Below are 21,768 nucleotides of genomic sequence, written 5' to 3' on the forward strand. Positions count from 1 at the left end.
GGACGGAGTGGCTGACCAGAGTGTGTAAAGTATAATGGTATATTAATGGAAGGTAAAGGTGATAGCGGGTCATAAAAATTACACACACAAAATGTTAGTATATACATTAGGTATATATGTGTTTACAGCAGGAGGATGGTGAAACCACTGAGTTATTGTTGGTGAATGTTTTGAGAGAAGTCTGATGATAAAGGAAAACTGTAGCAAGATTGAACTGATAAAAATGTAATGTGGAGAGTGGTGAAGAGGTAATTGTCATATGGAAAGCAAAGCGATATAGACCATATTAATGTCATCTACTATGAGATTCAGGGCCTCTGTAACACGGTTTTTTCGCAATAACTTTTTATCTATGCATTTCATAAATATAACGATTATTCAGAATACATTTTATATCTACACATAAATTTAGAGTGTATTCTGCATTACGTAGGTTGAATAAATTTGGTACTTATAATGTAAAAGTGACTTTTTTTGAAGACGGGCCAACTTACTCAGAGAAAAAGTTTCGAACGCACTCGTTACGTAACTTATGACAGCATATCTTCCCTCTTCCTCGATGGATGATTGGCTATACGTAACGAAGGCTAAACCTCTGGCAACAATGACATACAAATTTAAATACAAGCAAAGCAGTGCACCTTTATGAACTCTGAACCTCTCCACTGATAATTGTCATAATGAACAAACCAACAAAATATGTTAATAAATACAAAAACAATTCGATTATTAGTCTACCTCCCAAAATAGGTTTCCTAGGAAATTACAGTCTACTTTATAGGTCACAATCAGATTGACAAGATGTAGGGAATAGTTGGTAATTTTCAAAAACATAGTAGACAAGCTTGATTTGATAACTGCTATATCCAATGTCAAGCAATTTTTATTTATTGGCTATGTACCTATTTACTGAATAAAAATAGCCTGTACCGTATATTGGCTTTAAACCTTCACCAATAATTATCGTCAAAATGATGACTTCATGAGGCTCCACCCACTTTCGCCTCGTTATAATTCAGGATAACACTGAAGGCTACCATGGGCATTGTTGGATTAGAAAATTTAACTTCTGGCTATAAAAACTAATTTCTCGAGTAGTTGTAAGAAGTGCTAAATGATCCTCAAGGATCCCAGCAGTTGGCCTAAACGTTTAATTCATGTATATTACTGCTATACTGTTGCGGCACTACTGCTACAGTAGTATTACTACGCTAGCACTGATACCCCACCCATATCTATGTATCGTTCCGCCATTCATAAAGTCTTTGGGTTTCAGAGCCGATGGAGTTTCTGTTTGGTGGATGGGCAAGGCAACATTTCGTCAAAAGGTGTTTACGTTGCTTACGTAATGAATGTTTTTCGACTCTTGGCTCGTAATCATTGGCCATGTCGTCGGCTAGATCATTTTTACTCTATAAAAATTAAAACTATCGGGTTTAGGTTATTGATAATGCTGACAAAATTTGTGTGTGGTTGCAAAAGATACATATGTCAACGTTCAGCAACATCCAATGCTTTGACAAGGAGCAAAGTCCAAAAAACCGTGTTACAGAGACCCTGAATCTCATAGTAGTACCCAATTGTATTTTGAGATCAGTAGTGACTATTCGATATAATGGATGAAGTAATGACAGGGCTCAAAGAAAGGATTCGTTCGAGAGTGTAGACTGGGATCGAGGAAGGGATCTTGAGTGGTAAAGAATGTGTCATACTGGATGAAGTTACAGTTGTAAATGGGAAAGATGAAGAGAAGCTGAAGACATAATTAAATTAGTGTGAAGTTATATGTCAGTGAAAGTTGACTGTGGCTGTGAGCAGAATAAGGTTTTGAGGATAGAATAGAAAGAGGGATCAGTGGAAAATGGAAGTTAAATTGTTCATACAGGGGTTTAGGAAATATTGCAAACAGTGACAAGAAGATGAAAGAGGAGGGGAGTTCATTAGCAGTCGGTGCGACAAATAGATGATCCAAAGACACGTAGAAGAAATAAGTGTTCATGCAATCCGGAGTCTGAATGCCTACAGCGACTGAGCCAACCCTTTCTGGTAAAAATTGAATGCAAAAGAAAGAAAAGAGGAGCAACTGAATAGCTGAGAGGAATGTTGTTTACACGGTATATTCAAAGTGCGAAATATGAAAAGGGATATATGAAGATGATGTGATACGAAGATGAATCAGACTTCTTGTTCGTGCCAGAAAATGTGGACGATAAGTTTATTCGTAGAATGTATAAATCTGAAGTAGAATAAAATTTGAATAGCTTCAGTGAAGATGGTAGTACTGGAATAAAAAGGTTTTGACATCCAATAAGTGTGACTGCATTGCAGAGGCACAAGGATCTCCGTGCCTGTGAACGGATACAATACGTTGCTGGTGAGCTTCGTGTGAGATATACCGAATGGCACCTGGGGAAAAATGAATAAATGCCCCCCTCCCCTCTTTTTTTTGATAACCGTAAAGTGCCCTTCTCTTTTCAGAGCCCCCTGGGCATCCCCTATTGAAGGTGGAGGGCATGGAGGACTTGGTGGCAGGAGGGCGATTGATCGTCTTTTGTATCAGCGAAGGGGGCAACCCAAATCCGGGTATCACGTGGGTAGTTACTCAAAACACTTTTCTGTTGGGATCTGTTACCGGGGAGGAGCGGCACAAACATTGCCGGATAATCTTGAATTGGCTCTTCAAGTTGTTTGCAATTTTGGCAATAAATAGATATCATTTAGATATCGCATAAGTCTGTAGTTTGCTTTTAATTCCTAAGTCTTCTTGAAGCTCTCTAATTTATTTTTTTAATTTGAAGTGGACATGGATCTACTTCAGTCTCACTATCTAAAGTTACTGTATTCATCAGTTATTAATATACAAACGAATAAGTGTTTTGACAAAGGAAGTATCCGACTTAGATAACAGCAAAGACTCTCAAGTATCTGAATCGACCCAACTTTGATGGTAAGAATTCATTGACCCACTAACAGATCTGATTTATATGATAACAGCTATTTCTTAAGTGACCTCCATTTTCAAGAGAAAATGTAAATGATTTCTTTCGGCAGAATTTATAAAGACCGAGGGAAACTAGCATCCGATGTCATGCTAGAGGGGACCATATCCAAAGCGAGGGCTTCGTTTGACGTCACTGCCTCAGATAATGGGGTCAAATTGACATGTGAAGTCAGCAACCCTGCCTTAAAAACGCCCCTCGTGACTTTCACCAAGATAAAACTAAAATGTGAGTATGATTATCTTCATTCAGAATTGCACGAATCAAGCGTCACCTAAGCTATGGATGCTGACCTTTTCTTATCCTTCGCTCCGTTTCTTTAAAAAAATCTCCCATCCTGTCTAACGATTGCTTTATGCAAGCTACATTAATAATGGGAAAACGGATTTCAAAAAATTTCGAGTTATTTTGAAAGTGCATTTATCATCTTTATTTTAAAGCCACTCTTTTTCATGAAAATCTTTCGCTTGTACGTAGTCTTCTTTTATATGATCGAGGATTTATTATTATTAAAAAAGTGTTGGTTCAATGTCGAGTCTTTCCTGGGAGTTAAGACTATCTTTTCCTGGCTGTGTTATGGGAGGAGCTTGACACTGCCACAAGAGCAGTATTTGCAGAGATTCGTTGGGAGAGAAATTGTCCGGAGGGTTTTCTCCTATTACGATCTGTTTTTCACTTGATTGACTTCAGTGGCTGGTGCCATGAAGATTGGGGGATATCGAGGCTGATCTATGTTGACGCGGAACGTTGTGTTCTTTGCAGACCACCGTAATGTATTAACTATTTACCGTTAACCCTTAAACGCCGACTGGACGTATTTTACGTCGAGATAAATTGTCTGTCGGGTGCCGACTGGACGTATTTTACGTCGACATACGAAAGTTTTTTTTTAAAATTCGCGGAAAAATACTTATAGGCCTACCAGCCTAAAACTTTTGAATCACGCGCCTTGGGGAATGCTGGGAGTTCGCGGATCAAGGCCTTGTTTTGTTTTGAAGCGTGACCCAGGTGCGCATGTGTGATATCCCTTCTTCTCGCTCCAGCCAGCATCAGTAGCGCACCATCCGAGAGCGATCTTTCGTGAAAAGCGTGTTTTTCTGGACTTGTGCGAGACTTTGAGCATTTGTATTGCTACAGGACATTCCTAGATATGTCTCAACGACGTGTGAACCGTGAAAGGCGCGTTTTACCCGTCGGAAGGGATCGTGTAAGGCGAGTTTTGGACCTGGATGCTGGCGAGGGGCCAAGCACCCAGCATGACCCGCGCCTCAAGGCCGTTCTGTGCGGCCACGTGTGGCTGAAAGTGTTTCGGGAACACATCGTATGCCTTTGGTTACCCCTAGGAAGCATGTGGGCGTCCTTAGGGGCATTCGTAGGCATTTGGGAGGCCTCCAACCAAGGGACATAGACGAATATCTTTCGGAGCTTGATCGGGAACATGTCACAAGTCCTCATTTTGATGGCGGATGGTCATCGAGTGATGAGGACATCAGTCCCGATGAAAGTGAGGATGAATATTTGCCCCCAATGTCCGTTCGAGGCTCACATCCCGAAAGTGAGCTCGAATTCAGTTCATACGAGGGGGAATCTGAGGAGGAGGGGGAGGGTGGGGATACGGGCTCAAGTTTTATCGCAGAGGACGATACAGAAAGTGAGGGCCTAAGTGAGGGTGATGGGCCAACGGGGGGGGTAGTGTGCATCGTGCCCGCACCCGTGCGCGTGCGCGCGCACGGGCACGTAGAAGGTCGGCTCGTCGCGCCAGCCAAGGTGAAGGTCGGTCGTCGGAGAGTGACGAGGGGTGGACGGAGGACCCCACCCCTCCTAACATGCACCCCTTCACGGCAACCCCTGGGATGACCGTACCAGTACCCTGACTGTTTTGGGGTTCATCCAGCTTTTCCTGACGCGGGAATTGCTGGAATACCTGGTACACGAGACGGTGGACTACGCTCGGTACTGCCGGTATGAGCTGAAGACGACCTTGTCGTATTACTGGCGGGGTTGCAACCTCATTGACATGGCACATTTTTTGGGGCTCCACATTTATTTTGGTTTGACACCTGCTGTCGACGTCAGGCAATATTGGAGGAGAAATTATTTTTTATGTATGCCGAATGTGCCTGGCGTTATGTCCCGTGATAATTTCCTGGCGATGGACAGGTACTTCAACGCCTTCAACCGAAGGGCCATACCCCGGAATAATAGTGATCGCCTCATTTTAGTGCGTACAGTGTTGGATTATATCCGTGAGCGGTGTAGTAATCTCGTGATTCCTGGAAAGAACCTGTCTTTGGATGAGGGGATGATGCCTTACAAAGGACGTCTTAGTATAAAAGTGTATAACCCCAAGAAGCCAAAGAAATATGGTGTGAAATTCTTTCTCATTACCGAGGCCAACACTGGATACGTTGTGGACTTTTCAGTGTATACCGGGGTCTTCTCCACGCTGCGTGACACTGTATTCAACCTTGTGGGACGTTTCCGTAACCAGGGATATCACCTGTTTATGGATAATTATTATAACTCGGTATCCCTGGCCCAGGAACTGTATGAAGCAGGTTTTCACGTCAGTGGTACCCTTCGGTTGGTGCGTGGGGCCCCGAATGTCCTCAAGAGGTTCGCTAGTCATCCGCAACACCTGGCAAGAGGAGAGACAGAGTGGCGGCGGAAGGGCGCTGTCTTCGTCATCTGTTGGAAGGGTGTCCGACTTGTCCCCATGATTACGACGAGTCATGAACCCATCCAAGAAGAGATCGTATAGCGGAAGAAGACACGTCGACAGGGCCGAGTTGTGTTTGAGGAGTTTCGTACCGAGCGGCCTACTGTCATTGGGCACTACAACAAGCACATGGGAGGAGTTGATCTCTTTGATCAGCTCATCCAGTACTATCCCTTCGCCAGGAGAACCAGAAGGTGGACACAGAAGCTCCTCAAATACATCCTTCAGTTGGCCCTCCAAAATGCCTACATACTGTACTGTGGGTACCGCGGTGACAATCTTCCGAGGTTGACCCACATACAGTTCCTAGAGGTAGCCGGGAATGCCCTCATCAACTTCGATCCCGATGAGTGGCCTTCCATAACTGACCCCCTGCCCCGAGCTGCAGATCTGCCCCTAGAGGAAAGGGCAGATAGGAGGGCCCCCTAAACCGAGGGCGCACGGGGCCGCCGGGTCCATCAGCAGTAAGGGCGCGCGTCTCCCTCCTCCACCTGTACCTCGTCATGTCGAGTGGAAAAAAATGCAAGACTCTTCAATGGAGGAGGGAGAAAACAAGAATAGAACGAAGAGTCAGGATTACAAGTGAGTATTCTGCATTTATTTTATATTTAGTTTTATATTTATTACAATTTTTTTATATATCTGAATGTGTGCATGATAAAATAATAATAAGACATTTCACTGTATACGAAAAGAGAAGTGTCACCTGCATTCCTTTTATTTATGTATTGGTACCAGAATCGAAGAATGTAATATATATATTTTACGTATATATATATAGTATTACATATATATATATATATATATATATATATATATATATATATATATATAATATATATAATATTTTTTTTTTTTTGGGTAAGCAAATTACTTACAGTCTAGTAATATTCAATCATTTACCTTCACTTTAAAACAAATTGCAAGTCTCTAGAACAATATCTCGATTTATGGTGAATATTTGAAAAAAATATTTTTATTCCCTCCGCGCGCCGATTCTCGGCCGAAAATATCCGAAACGCGTAGGTCACATTCTCCTAATATTTGTGCCTTTTCATATTACGCTTATTTTATAGTTTTATATATGGAAATGTGCGCAAAAACATGCACAATATAAAAACAAATATTGGAAGGCTGTAGCATTGTCATTTTTTGAAATATTTGCATATAAAGTACGATAAGTACGAAAAAAAACTACGATCGGTCAACTTTGACTCAACCGAAAAGGTCAAAAAACGCTTTTATAACATAAGAATCTTACAGTCTAGTATTATTCAATCATTTATCTTCATTTTAAAACAAATTGCAAGTCGCTAGAACAGTATCTCGATTTATGGTGAATTTTTTAAAAAATATTTTTTTCCTTCCGCGCGCCGATTCTCGGCCGAAAATCTCGGAAACGCGTAGGTCACATTCTCCTAATATTTGAGCCTTTTCATATTACGCTTTTTTTAAAGGTTTATATATGGAAATGTGCGCAAAACCATGCACAATATAACAAAAAATTTTGGAAGGTTGTAGCATTTATCATTTTTGAAATATTTGCATATAAAGTACGATAAGTACGAAAAAAACTACGATCGGTCAACTTTGACTCAACCGAAAAGGTCAAAAAACGCTTTTATAACATAAAAATCTTACAGTCTAGTAATATTCAATCATTTATCTTCATTTTAAAACATATTGCAAGTCTCTAGAACAATATCTCGATTTATGGTGAATTTTTGAAAAAAATATTTTTTTCCCTCCGCGCGACGATTCTCGGCCGAAAATCTCGGAAACGCGTAGGTCACATTCTCCTAATATTTGAGCCTTTTCATATTACGCTTTTTTTTAAAGGTTTATATATGGAAATGTGCGCAAAAACATGCAAAATATAACAAAAAATATTGGAAGGTTGTAGCATTTATTATTTTTGAAATATTTGCATATAAAGTACGATAAGTACGAAAAAAACTACGATCGGTCAACTTTGACTCAACCGAAAAGGTCAAAAAACGCATTTATAACATAAAAATCTTACAGTATAGTAATATTCAACCATTTATCTTAATTTTAAAACAAATTGCAAGTCTCTAGAACAGTATCTCGATTTATGGTGAATTTTTGAAAAAAATATTTTTTCCCCTCCGCGCGCCGATTCTCGGCCGAAAATCTCCTAAACGCGTAGGTCACATTCTACCTAACTTATTTGAGGCCTTTTCATAATTACGCTTTTTTTAAAGGTTTACATATGGAAATGTGCGCAAAAACATGCAAAACTAATAACCAAAAAAATTATTGGTTGGAAAGGTTGTAGCATTTCTCATTTTTGAAAATGTATTTGGCATATAAAATACGGATAAGTACGCAAAAAAAACTGACGATCGGTCAAACTTTGACTCAAACCTGGAGAAAAGTGTTTTTTTTCGTTAAATGTTTTTTTAAAATTTTAAAAATTATTTAAATTAATAGTAAATTGTAATATATAAAATAAAAAAACGCATTTGTAACATAAAAATCTTACAGTATAGTAATATTCAATCATTTATCTTCAATTTAAAACATATTGCAAGTCTCTAGAACAATATCTCGATTTATGGTGAATATTTGAAAATAATATTTTTATTCCCTCCGCGCGCCGATTCTCGGCCGAAAATCTCGGAAACGCGTAGGTCACATTCTCCTAATATTTGTGCCTTTTCATATTACGCTTTTTTTAGAGGTTTATATATGGAAATGTGCGCATAAACGTGCACAATATAACAAAAAATATTGGAAGGTTGTAGCATTTATCATTTTTGAAATATTTGCATATAAAGTACGATAAGTACGAAAAAAACTACGATCGGTCAACTTTGACTCAACCGAAATGGTAAAAAAACGCATTTGTAACATAAAAATCTTACAGTCTAGTAATATTCAATCATTTATCTTCAATTTAAAACATATTGCAAGTCTCTAGAACAATATCTCGATTTATGGTGAATATTTGAAAAAAATATTTTTATTCCGTCCGCGCGCCGATTCTCGGCCGAAAATCGGAAACGCGTAGGTCACATTCTCCTAATATTTGAGCCTTTTCATATTACGCTTTTTTTAAAGTTTTATATATGAAAATTTGCACAAAAACATGCGAAATATAACAAAAATTATTGGAAGGTTGTAGCATTTCTCATTTTTTTTATATTTGCATATAAAACATTTTTTTTAACAAAAATTCGACATTCGGTCAACTTTAACTCGTTCGAAATGGTCAAAAACTGCATTTGTAAGCTAAAACTCTTACAGTATCGTAATATTCAATCATCTTCCTTCATTTTGAAACAAATTGCAAGTCTCTATAACAATATTTCGATTATGGTGGAATGAATTTTTAAAAAATTATTTTTTTACATCCGCGCGCTACGAATTCATGCATCATTTTGTGATAATATTTTCTCTGTGTTGCTTTTATCGTTTTACAATGTGTTATATATCAAAATGATTGCAATTTAGTGCACATTACAACGAAAAAAAAGTAACTTGTTACCTCTAACCGTTTGGCGCACAGCGTGATTTGAATACAATTATATATGAAATTTCGTTTTTGCGCTATCATATATCGCATTATTTATATATGATAATGATAATTTTTTTCATTTCTGATGGTTGCATACTAAACTTCAAGCAATGACAAAAAAAGGAGCCAAAAATGAACTCTTAATCTTGAAAACTAAGCGCGCTGTGATTTTTTGAAAAAAATATTTTTTCCGCTTACGCGCTCACTCTCAAACCCCTCCGGCACACGGGAGTCATTTTTTTATTTACCGCTCCGGCGTTTAAGGGTTAAGATGCCTCTACGTAATATGGCTTTGTTGACTGCATGCATGTTATTCCCAGTATCTCAGATAACTGAAAAAAGTCGACAATGAAACTAAATGGGTCAGGAGACAGCCTGTCTTATGTGGATGGTTTTCATAGCTTAAATGAAAACAAAAGATTTCTAGTTTTATTTGGACTTTATTGCCAAGGAATTGTTATTGAGCTTTTTACAAGTGATTTAGCATTACATATTTTGAAACATATTTATTTATTGAACACCAGTTTCTCATGTAATCTGCGTCCACTTTCTTTGCATTGTTTTTTTTTTTTTTTTTTTTTTTTAAAGAAGCACTTATTGGATTTTATTTTATTTATGAAATTTAAGCTGTCAAGACAGGAGGCACTGGGGTGCGTTTGGCCCTTGGACGCTTAAGACAGTGAGAAGAAGGAGTTGGAATAGTTGGAGAGCAAAGCTTAAGAGATCCTAAAAATGATGGAAATTAAGTGAAGTACAAAGATCTACAGATGGAACCCGAGAAGACCCAATGTTTGCACTCAGAACTAACATTTAGAGATACTGAATAACAAAACTGAGGACAGGATTTGGATTCTTTCCTTGCACTACTTTCTTGTGATGGTGTCTTGTTTGGATCAATATCATTTTGCCTACGGATTCCCTCAACATACCTGACGCATTTTATTTCACGTCCTCATCAATACACCGTTCGCGAATGGTAACGTACTTCGCCGTTCTTTGACACAGGGACTCTTCTATTTGAGTTCAATTAGGGAAGTTCCGAGTAGCGGAAAGCAAAATAATTGTCTCGAAGGCATAAACGAACAGATTATGGCTGCCTTTGCAGCCATCTGCTGGATTTAATTAAATACTTAACTGCTACTACGGATCAAAAAATTAACCAAAGATAAACTGCTCATATTTGTCTGTCTGAGTGTTTTTTCATTTCCTTTCATTTTTTTTATTAGTAAGATATGGAAGTCTAATGGACGGATTTAGGGCCTTTTTTCTTTTTTGTCGTTTAGAATAGACTATAAAAATGTTAAGTTTACTTGCTGCTCTCTGTTGTTACTTGCATAACACAGTTCTAACTTCGAATAATGATGATCTAAGATTTCAATTTTAAAACACATTCACTATTAACCATTATATCATTTTTCTTTTCTCATTCTGTAAATACTTAACATACACACACACACACACACACACTCACATGTATTTCTTTTCCGAATAATATGCCAATTCGTAAGTAAAACCTAGGTAAGACGAAACACCTGCCTTCAGGGATGTCCATTAGTTTGCTTTCTCCTCTTTTTGCAACGTCAGTTGCGCCATGGAAGGTCAACGGATGGGTGAGGCCAAGCGAGGTCGACGCAGGGAGTATGGCGACCTTGGTGTGCGAGTCTTCGTCCAGTCTCCCGGAATCTACACTTTCCTGGCGCTCCGGACCATTGACTCTGCAGGGGGCCACTTCGATGTATACTCCGGGTCTCTACGGCGGCACAGTTACTAGGTGAGGGACTTGCCCCTGATCAATAGACACCACGTTTTCTCGATCTGTCTACTTTTTCTTTTTAGGACATTGGCGGAACTTAGGGTGTTTCTTCGCTCAAGAAGCGTGAACAGTAGTTACCCTCTTCAAGAATACCTCTTAAAAGTAGCAGACCCACTCAACCGCACGCACACACAATGTATATATATATATATATATATATATATATATATATATATATATATATATATATATATATATATATCACAAGGCGGAGAGGTAAAGGCATGTCTCAGCGTACTACATAATTTATTGCCAACGTTTCACATCGCTTCGATGCATTTTCAAGGCTGGGAATCGTAAAAATACAAACATATAAGACTCGTCACTGATAAAACACGGTATAATATTTAAAATTGGACACTAAAACATTTAAAAGGTAAAAAGTTACTATACAACAACACTAGGTTGGAGAGACAACCTACCAGGGTAAAAAATAGAAGGTGACTGAAGGACAGTGCGGGGAGAAAAAAAAAAAGAAAAAACATCCACACCCACACACACACACAAAACTATACAGAAGACGAGAGACAAAACTTAAGTAAACAAACAAGTGGTTAGGCTATAAACAACTGAACTGATGAGGACTGGGCATTTAAATTCGGTACATTGGTCTTGATTAAAATGGATTCCAGTGTTAAAAGTTCATCATCCTTATTGGCTGATCCAATCATTTTAAAATCATCGATGTCCAAGCGGGAGCGACAGGTAATGGTGTGATTACGGATGCTAGATAGCTCAGGATTGGATAGTTTGCATCCTGTTCGGATGTTTTTTTCTTTTTTTTTTCTTTTTTTTTCTCCCCGCTCTGCCCTTCAGTCACCTATTTTTTACCCTGGTAGGTTGTCTCTCCAACCTAGTGTTGTTGTATAGTAATTTTTTACCTTTTAAATGTTTTAGTGTCCAATTTTAAATATTATACCGTGTTTTATCAGTGACGAGTCTTATATGTTTGTACTTTTATCAATTCCCAGCCTTGAAAATGCATCGAAGCGATGTGAAACGTCGGCAATAAATTATGTAGTACGCTGAGACATACCTTTACCTCTCCGCCTTGTGATATCTGTAGGGCTTGAGTACTAGTCTTCTATATATATATATATATATATATATATATATATATATATATATATATATATATATATATATATATATATATATATATATATATATATACACACACACACACACACACACACTAGCTGACCAGCCCAGCACTTCCCAGAAGAACTTTGAAGAACTCAGAAAAATTTTCCTTTCATCCCCTTTGAATTGTTATGTCATGTAAAGTATGAGTTCTATAATTGAAAATACGTTTATTTCTTGTGATTAATCATTCTGTCTGGAATTCTTTACTTTAAGTAAACATAATATATACATATGTATCCTGGCACTTATCTGATTAAAATGGAGAGAGAGAGAGAGAGAGAGAGAGAGAGAGAGAGAGAGAGAGAGAGAGAGAGAGAGATAATGAAGTGGCTTGCAGTGGCAAACATTCGTGGATTTTTTCTAGCATGACTTGATGCTTAACCCCATTCATATAAGGAATTTATAAATGTGTGTGTGTGTGTGTGTGTGTGTGAGAGAGAGAGAGAGAGAGAGAGAGAGAGAGAGAGAGAGAGAGAGAGAGAGAGAGAGAAATTGGAAGCTTGAATTTACTTGCAATAGTTAAAAACCTCATAGATAAATTCCGCTCAAATTCCGCTCCAAATTGTTTGAGTAATTACTTGAGAGAGAGAGAGAGAGAGAGAGAGAGAGAGAGAGCCAATGTGTGTAAATGGAAGTGTGGTTTGGTGTAAACGTGGGTCGGACACGTGTGTGTATATCACCATGTCTGTCTAATATTATACGATTGGAGTAACTTTAGTTGTTAAGAAAGGACACAGGAGGTAAGTAAAAAGTTGTGGTGTAAGCGAATGTGAATTCTCTTACGCCACAACAGGAGAGGAAATGGCAAAACTAGTGGAAGATTTTGAAAGTAGAGTGAGGATTACAAAACTGAAAGTCATTGTAAGAAAGGGTAGGGTTAAAAGTGGGTAAATGCAAGCCACGAAGAGAGTAATGAATTTGAGTTGGGATGATATCTCGAAGGCTGATTCATAGTACTTGAGAATGAACTAAACAGGACAATGGGATTGCAATAGACGGAAATCACTTAATGAGTGAAGCAGTGAGTGTGAATGCAGGATTCCAACGAGGCAACATGTAGCATGCGACTGACTGGCTGTCAACAAGCATGTTGGATGCGGCTTTCAACCAGCAGACATGTTGCCTGCGTTGTTGCTTGTAGCATGCTACATGCTGTGTTGACTGTTGAATGCCACAAAACCTTTTCCACCAATTCAACAAAAACTAAGCCATTTGTCAACACGATGTCTCAGCGCACCATACAATCTTCTGATAATAATAATAATAGTAAGGAATCCTGCTGTAACCTACTAATACTAAAATGCCTGAAAAGAAGGCTGATAAAAAATTACTTGTACTTGAAGACCTTATTTAAAAAACCTCATATAAACTACTGCACCAAGCTACGATAAAATTTGGAATAACAGATATTTTCCATTTATGTAAAATAAAAAGTCAAATATCCAACGCCGGCATTTCCTCCTTTGAAAAGATCGTGAAGATCGATTACTCATAGAGAGAGAGAGAGAGAGAGAGAGAGACCTTACCTTACAGACCTTACAGTTCGTTCGGGTTGCCCCAGGTCCCTCAGTGTGAGGCACCTCTAATATCTACCAGAGAGTTGCTAGTACATCTTCCGGTATATTTTGCATCTTCCAATCTTGGATGGTCTGGGATGCAGTTTAGATATTTGTCGAGCTTATTCTTAAACACATCTACGCTCACTCCTGATATATTCCTCAGATGAGCTGGCAACGCATTGAATAGACGCTGCATTATCGATGCTGGTGCGTAGTGGATTAATGTCCTGTGTGCTTTCCTTATTTTTCCTGGTATAGTTTTGGGCACTATTAATCTACCTCTGCTTGCTCTTTCTGATATTTTTAGTTCCATGATATTTTCTGCTATTCCTTCTATCTGTTTCCATGCCTGAATTATCATGTAGCTTTCTCTTCTCCTTTCTAGACTATATAGTTTTAAGGATTGTAGTCTTTCCCAGTAGTCAAGGTCTTTAACTTCTTCTATTCTAGCTGTAAAGGACCTTTGTACACTCTCTATTTGTGCAATATCCTTTTGATAGTGTGGGTACCATATCATATTGCAATATTCAAGTGGACTACGAACATATGTTTTATAAAGCATAATCATGTGTTCAGCTTTTCTTGTTTTGAAGTGCCGTAACAACATTCCCATTTTTGCTTTACATTTTGCCTACAGAATTGCTATTTGATCATTGCATAACATGTTCCTATTCATCATCACACCAAGGTCTTTAACTGCTTCCTTATTTGTGATTGTCTCATTATTAGGTCCCCTATATGCATATAGCTTTCTTTCTCTGTCTCCATAATTTATTGATTCAAATTTATCAGAGTTAAATACCATCCTATTTACCTCTGCCCAATCATATACTTTGTTAAGGTCTCTTTGTAGAGCGTTCCTATCTTCATCACAAGTAATTTCTCTACTTATTCTTGTGTCATCTGCGAAACTACTCACTACCGAATCCTTAACATTACTGTCTATGTCTTCAATCATAATAACAAACAGTATTGCAGCTAACACCGTACCTTGTGGCACACCGGATATTACCTTGGCTTCATCCGATTTCTCGTCGTTTGCAATAACTATCTGTTTTCTGTTGTGTAAAAATTCTTTTAACCATCTTCCTACTTCATCCACGATATTGTGTTTTCTAATTTTCTTCGCTAACATATTATGGTCTACTTTGTCAAAAGCTTTTGCAAAGTCTAGATAAACCACATCTGTTTCATTTCCGCTTTTCATATTTTTGAATATGTTCTCACGGTGGACTAACAGTTGGGTTTGTGTACTTTTTCCGGGTACGAAACCATGTTGTCCTTTATTAAACAAATTATTTTTATTAATGTTTCATAATATTTTTCTTCATTACCCTTTCATACACTTTCATAATATGTGATGTTAGACTCACAGGCCTATAATTACTTGCCTCTAGTCTTGATCCACTTTTGAAAGTAGGGGTAATATATGCTAATTTGTGCTCATCATAAATCTTGCCTGTATCTACACTTTGTCTTAATAATATTGCAAGTGGCTTTGCGATAGAATGAACTTCTTTCTTTAACAAAATAGCAGGCACTCCATCAGGCCCTGCAGCAGCTCCATTTTTAATTTCATTAATAGCCTGCACAATATCAGCTTCATTAATATCTATGTCAGCTAAATATTCACTATTTTCATCCCTTACTTCTATATCATTATCTTCATTATCTATTCTAGGGGTGAATTCTCTCTTATATCGTTCTGCCAATATGTTGCAAATTTCCTTTTTTTCATTTGTTAATCTCCCTTCAATTCTTAGAGGGCCTATTTCTATTCTTCTTTTATTCATCTTCTTCGCATATGAGTATAATAGTTTGGGGTTTTGCTTGATGTTTATTAGGGTTTTTTCTTCCAAGTCCCGTTTTTAATTTTCTTTTGATTGTATAATCTTTTGTTCGGCATTTTCTATCTTACTTTTTAGTTCAATAACTTTCCATGCATTTTTTTCTTTTGCAAGACCTTTTTTCCACTTTCTGATTTTCTGGAACAAGATCCTTCTGTCTCTTGGTATGCATGACTGATGTTTACTTTTCTTCTTCGTTATATATTTATCCACTATTTTCTCTAATATTTTATATAATACGGAGCCGTATTTACCCTTATGTCATCACTTACGAAAATGTTATCCCAATCTTTGTTTAATTCTTCATTTATTTCTGACCATTTTATATTTTTACTGTAGAAGTTGTATTTTCCATATCCTTCCCACTTTTTCATTTCTTGCTTATCTCTGTTTTCACTTGCTTTGGAATGGACTGTTAATTCTATGACATTATGGTCTGAAATACTCGCATTATAAACTATTATTTCTTTAACATAATTCATCTCGTTCACAAATACTAGGTCTAAAGTATTTTCCTTTCTTGTTGGCAGGTGATTTATTTGTTGAATGTTGTATTTTAGTAGCATATCTAATAGCTTTTCGAATTGCCTCTTATCTTCTGCACTACTATTACTCTCTTTTTTATATGTATAAGTACATCCACAATCTCCTATTCGTTCTTTCCAGTCTACGAAAGGAGAGTTGAAGTCTCCAGATAGGAGAATAGTCCAGTCCTTGTGATTTCTACATATATCATCCAATTTTTCTATTATTGAGTCAAACTCTTTAGTATTAGGAGGTTTATATATTACTATGTTCATTAATTTTTCAGATTCAAATTCTACCGCTATTAGTTCACATTCTGAGTTACTATATTTCTCATATATTTTTCCTTGTTTTTTGTCTTTCCCATATATTGCGGTTCCCCCTTGATTCCTATTTTTTCTCTCTGATCTATAAGTTTGGAACCCTTTTATTTGATCATCATTCCCAGTCTCTTGGGAATACCAGGTTTCACTTATATTCATTATATCTATTTTCTTTTCAATTTGGGTTAGTTCTTCTAAGTACTCTATTTTTCTTTTTGAGTTACTCGTAACTAAACCCTGCGCATTCATCACTATGATGGTTTGCGTGTTTTCTCCTTCATTTAATATTGGTAATAATAAGGATTTTCCCATGTCTCTTTCCTGTTTTGGTATGTTGTTCTTTTTTTCATTTCCAGAAATTCTGACATTAAAAAATCCAACTTTTCCATAATATTTGTTCTTCCTTCATCATAATTATTCATTTTGTGTCTGAATCTGCAATTTTCTCCATATCTGCAATATCCTCTTGCATAATAAAGACAGTTATTATCTCTTGAGTAGAATCTTGGAGCTGATGCTTTGAAATTTTTTGCTGACACCTCTGCATATCTCGTTGATGGCTTGCTTTTTTCTTTTACCTGATATTCTTCATTCCTCTCTTAATTTGTTTCTTTCTTATTTTGGATTTTAGAGAGAGAGTGCTCAATGAAAACACTGCCGTTTTTAGCACCATCTCGTGTGTGTGTTTGTGAGAGAGAGAGAGAGAGAGAGAGAGAGAGAGAGAGAGGAGAGAGAGAGAGAATAGCCAACGAGAGCATTTGTCACTACTAGTACGATATCTTGAGAGAGAGAGAGAGAGAGAGAGAGAGAGAATCTTCCCTTCAAACCGACTCACATGCGTGAGTGAGCAGTAGAAAGTTCTGGATCTCTTTTACTAGTTAAATTTCTCTGCTAATCCCCACAGCGTATCTAGTTTAGCAGGGTTACTCTTGTACTCTGTCAAGCATATATCCCATAGAACAGCAAGTTTCCTACATTCTTCTATAAATTCTTGGGTTTTTTTCTTGTGACCAGTTCATCCTGTTGCTTTCAACATCGAATCCTTCCCGCAGTTGGTGGAAAGGCGTTCAACACTAGGCAACAGGCTAAATCTTGTCGCATGCGTCGGGTTATGCGGCAACAAGTTGCCATCTGTCGCATGCCACACAGTTGCGTGCTACATGTTGCCGTCTGTTGAATTGGTGGAAATACACTTGTCGTGCGCGACAGTGTAGCATACCACACGTTACCAAAATGTTGCCTCGGTGGAATCCCGCATTAACAAGTTATGAGCAACAAGCAACAGACTGAGAGAGAGAGAAAAATTATAAATGCTTTTGGAAGCGAAATCTGGGATGCAATATGTGGTTATTGAGCAAGCTCGTCTTTATGGAAGCTAATATAAATGTTGAATAAAAATAAAACAATAAAAAATAGTGTAAGTTGCTGAACTGAATTGCTTTTGAAGTATATGTTTGGTTGGGGACCTAATGATATTGCACAGGTTAGAATCCGGGATAGACAAATCAAGCGCTTCTGGGATAACTCGGTCATTTGGAGAGAATGAAAGATGGTAAACAGGAGACGCGTGGGGATAATTCTCCAGAGGAGGAGAGGAAGACAAGAAAGTACAGGATAGACGGTGGGAAAGGGTTCTTGAAGCAGAAGGGGCTTAATAAACTTGGGGAAGAGAGAGCTTGTAAAATAAAAGTGACCAATGACATTGTGCGTTGGCGAGTTGACCTCCCTGCTGACAAGCAAAATGGATTAATGTTGACGGACACACATTCAGATACAAACAGCCACATACACACCATACACACACACACACACACACACACACACACACACACACATATATATATATATATATATGTATATATATATATATATATATATATATATATAAAGAGAGAGAGAGAGAGAGAGCGAGAGAGAGAAGAGAGAGAGAGAGAGAATGAAATTTTATTGGAAGTATTTCATCGAGTAAATTCATAGGTTCGTAGTTTTTTTAAAATGGACATCCTTCCTGTTAAGACAAGAATGGATGGAAAATGAGACTGATTCATTCGACAGAAAGGCATTGCAACGGATATTCCAATACTGACATTTCAGCAATATGGTGTATATTTATGTAAAGCATACTATGCTCTAATGATTATAACTTCTGAATCATTCTTACCCTTTCAACTCATTTCAGTGACTAACTTTTGGCATAAGGGCTGCATTGAGTGTGTTGAAATGAATACTGCATTCACACGTCTTCTCCTTTAGGTCTGAGATGAGCATGAAGGCTCTCATGGAGGACAATGGACGAACCTTCCATTGTGACGCCCAGAACGGCCTGGGAGTTGTTCTTTCGACAAACATATCACTGGATGTGCTGCGTAAGTAATAATAAGGCTTTCCGGCAGCTTTCATTAATGTCCCCGAGAGAAAGACACAGAAGTACGTAGGGAAGTAAGACAAACAAAAAAGACAGATAATATTTCGCAGTTCTTCTTTTCGTAAAATTCTGGTATGTCGAACTGCTCCGTAATTATCGTTCCTGCATCTGAGTTGTTGCAAAGAAAATGTGATTCTACAAACATTAATAAAATAATAAAAAAAAACAAGTGAATATAAGATTGAATGCTCGAAGAACCATGATTTCGCTGAGTTTTTAACATGCTTTTCAAGATAGTTTAGTGGAGATAACAAAAACATTCATTTTAAGCGATTGCTATAACAAAGAAAACAGGATAAGTGATGTTAACAGGATAAACTAACATGAAATACTTTTTGAAGTCTGGCCCGGCAGCAAATTCCCGACCGAGATGTATAGCAACTATAGTAGATTCACATCAGCCGTGCATTTGATGTCTAGGCCATTCACTTACGACGCTCCTAATTGGCTGTTGATAAGCCAATCACACGGCTGGAAACTCTCAGTCTCTTTCTCTCTCTCTCGAGTTCACATAGACAAGGTGTATGTTCCACAGCTCCTGAGGCATACGTCTTTCAAAGGTATGTCTCAGGAGAGGTGGAACATATCTGAACTCTCTCGAGAGAGACAAAGTTTCCAGCCCTGTGATTGGTTTATCAACAGCCAATCAGGAGCGTCATAATGGACGGGCCTATATAGACATCAAATGCACGGTTGATGTGAATCTATAATAATACTATTGCCCCCAGTACCCACTTTTTTTTCTTTATCTATTACCATGCCCGCAGGTTGTGTTGAAGAGGTTATGGGAAGTAATGATTTTATTTTCAAGAAGAATCTATAGTTAGTTTATAAGATATGGCGTCCCGCTTTTATCAAGGAAGTCGCGGGAGTCGGTGGTCGGCAGTGTGGGGCCGAGGATCAAGAACATAGACTGTGACCAGAATGTGTGTGGATGATTTTATTCTCTTACTTTTACAGGTTTGATTGCTTAATCCATCACACTATTTTACCATTAGTTTTGCTTTCAGATATATTATTATTATTATTATTACATTTTTATGTGTGATGTTCGCAGATGGGCCAGTTTGGATGTCGGTGCCGAGAGGAACCATCGACGTCCACGAAAAAGAGGATCTGCTTATGACGGCTTCAGCGACTGCGAATCCTCCGCCAGTTAAGTAAGATTTTCCGGTGCTTTGTGTGAATTGTGTTGGCACATCGATCATGTAAGCTTATATGATTGCACACATGGGTGCACACACACAGCATATATATATATACATATATATATACATTATATATATATATATATATATATATATAATATATATATATATATATATATATATATATATATATATATATAGCTGTGTATGTGTGGCTCTATGTGTGTTTATCACAATTATAAAGACAGTCAGAAAGAATTCGTGGAATACCCAAAATCAACAAGAAGAAAAAAGAACCTTAGAACTGCACTGTTTCTCAGCATGAACGTGTTCTGAATTCCATAGGAAACGAATTCGGAATGTTTACCTTCCACAGTGTGTGTTCTTTGAAGGTTATAGCAATAGATGCGCTTTTAGTGATCCCTGAGACAAATCTACTCATTTTGTCCTATAAAAATAATTAACTTTTAAACTTGAAGGCAACTTCGTGATTAATGTGTATGTATCTTAGTTTATATTTTGATATGAACTGTTTTTACAAGTACCAATGGTGTAAATTTTCCATTTTTTGTTGATGTAAGGTTGTCCCTTTCTTTTACAGGCGATACCCGTATTATAATTACTGTATCCTATATTTGTTCGTAAATTCTGTCACTAGAGAAAATGCAATTTATGGATAAATATGTAAAAAATCTTTATTTGACTGAGATATGAAAATATTTTGTCAGATACGTAAAGAAATCGAGGATATTTTAGTATACCACTTTCCCAATGAAATTCCTAGGCCTAAAGAAAAATGGCGGTTAGGAGATTCTTTGGAATTCACTCTGTATACAGGGAGGAACAGAATTAAATCGCTCGATAACCAAATTTTCGGATAACATTCTGTCTAAGAAAGAAACGAATGTATGATAAGGACAAGCTGTGTTTGTTAACGCATTGAACTTATTTTATAAGGATCTCTTCATTAGATATCTGGCACAAGAAGGAATTTGAGTCTAACCAGACAGGAATCGAGGCAGTTGAAATATCATCCTATGATTTCATTCTCACTATGGTACTACTGCGAAAGAGTGGAGTTGAGGAGTCTCTCCCTCTCTACATTTCAGGTTTAGTTAAGTAAGATAATGAAAAATGTACAAGGGATTTATATTAAAACATATTGCCAACTGCCAGCTCTGCTCGTTTTTCGCCGATCTAGACCAAGCGGGAAACTGGATGTTAAAGGTGGGAGTAGGCATCTAATGGTTATGATATGACGTTAGAAGTCGACGTTAGAATTGGATTTGTGATGGAAGTTTTAAGAATGTTGAACAAAGAAACAAAATCGGGGGACCTTACAGACCTTACATCTTGTTCGGGTTGCCCCAGGTCCCTCAGTGTGAGGCACCTGGGAGCTATACGGCGCTTTCTAGCCATTACTGATAATATATTTGTAAACCCGCGATGTATCTAATGACGATAATATGTTGGTTGAGTTGAGTATAGAACTTAGGCCAAAGGCCAAGCACTGGGACCTATGAGGTCATTCAGCGCTGAAATAGAAATTGACAGTAAAAAGTTTGAAAGGTGTAACAGGAGGAAACCCTCTCAACTGCACTATGAATCAAGTGTTAGGAGAGGGTGGAATGTAAGGTGAAGAAAGAGAATATGAAAGGAGGTACAGTAAAAGGAACGAAAGTGCACCGCATTGGGAGAAAATATATAAGCCGCATGACTTTGA

General features: G+C 37.7%; 2 protein-coding genes across 2 annotated transcripts in view; both read left to right on the forward strand.

Moving 5' to 3' along the window:
* LOC135212844 (nephrin-like) overlaps positions 1–2,732 on the forward strand; it is a 36,538-nt gene extending 33,806 nt beyond the window's left edge. The window contains exon 9 of the mRNA XM_064246612.1: positions 2,479–2,732. Coding sequence (XP_064102682.1) covers positions 2,479–2,732 — 254 coding nt within the window. The remainder of the gene's footprint in view (positions 1–2,478) is intronic.
* A 325-nt stretch (positions 2,733–3,057) lies between these two features.
* The window catches only part of LOC135212906 (nephrin-like), a 109,778-nt gene continuing 91,067 nt past the window's right edge, over positions 3,058–21,768 (forward strand). The window contains exons 1-4 of the mRNA XM_064246652.1: positions 3,058–3,227; positions 10,844–11,030; positions 18,726–18,838; positions 19,955–20,057. Of these exons, the coding sequence (XP_064102722.1) occupies positions 3,089–3,227; positions 10,844–11,030; positions 18,726–18,838; positions 19,955–20,057 (542 nt within the window). The 5' untranslated portion in view covers positions 3,058–3,088. The remainder of the gene's footprint in view (positions 3,228–10,843; positions 11,031–18,725; positions 18,839–19,954; positions 20,058–21,768) is intronic.

Source organism: Macrobrachium nipponense, chromosome 41 (genome assembly GCF_015104395.2).
Source record: "Macrobrachium nipponense isolate FS-2020 chromosome 41, ASM1510439v2, whole genome shotgun sequence".
Taxonomy (NCBI): domain Eukaryota; kingdom Metazoa; phylum Arthropoda; class Malacostraca; order Decapoda; family Palaemonidae; genus Macrobrachium; species Macrobrachium nipponense.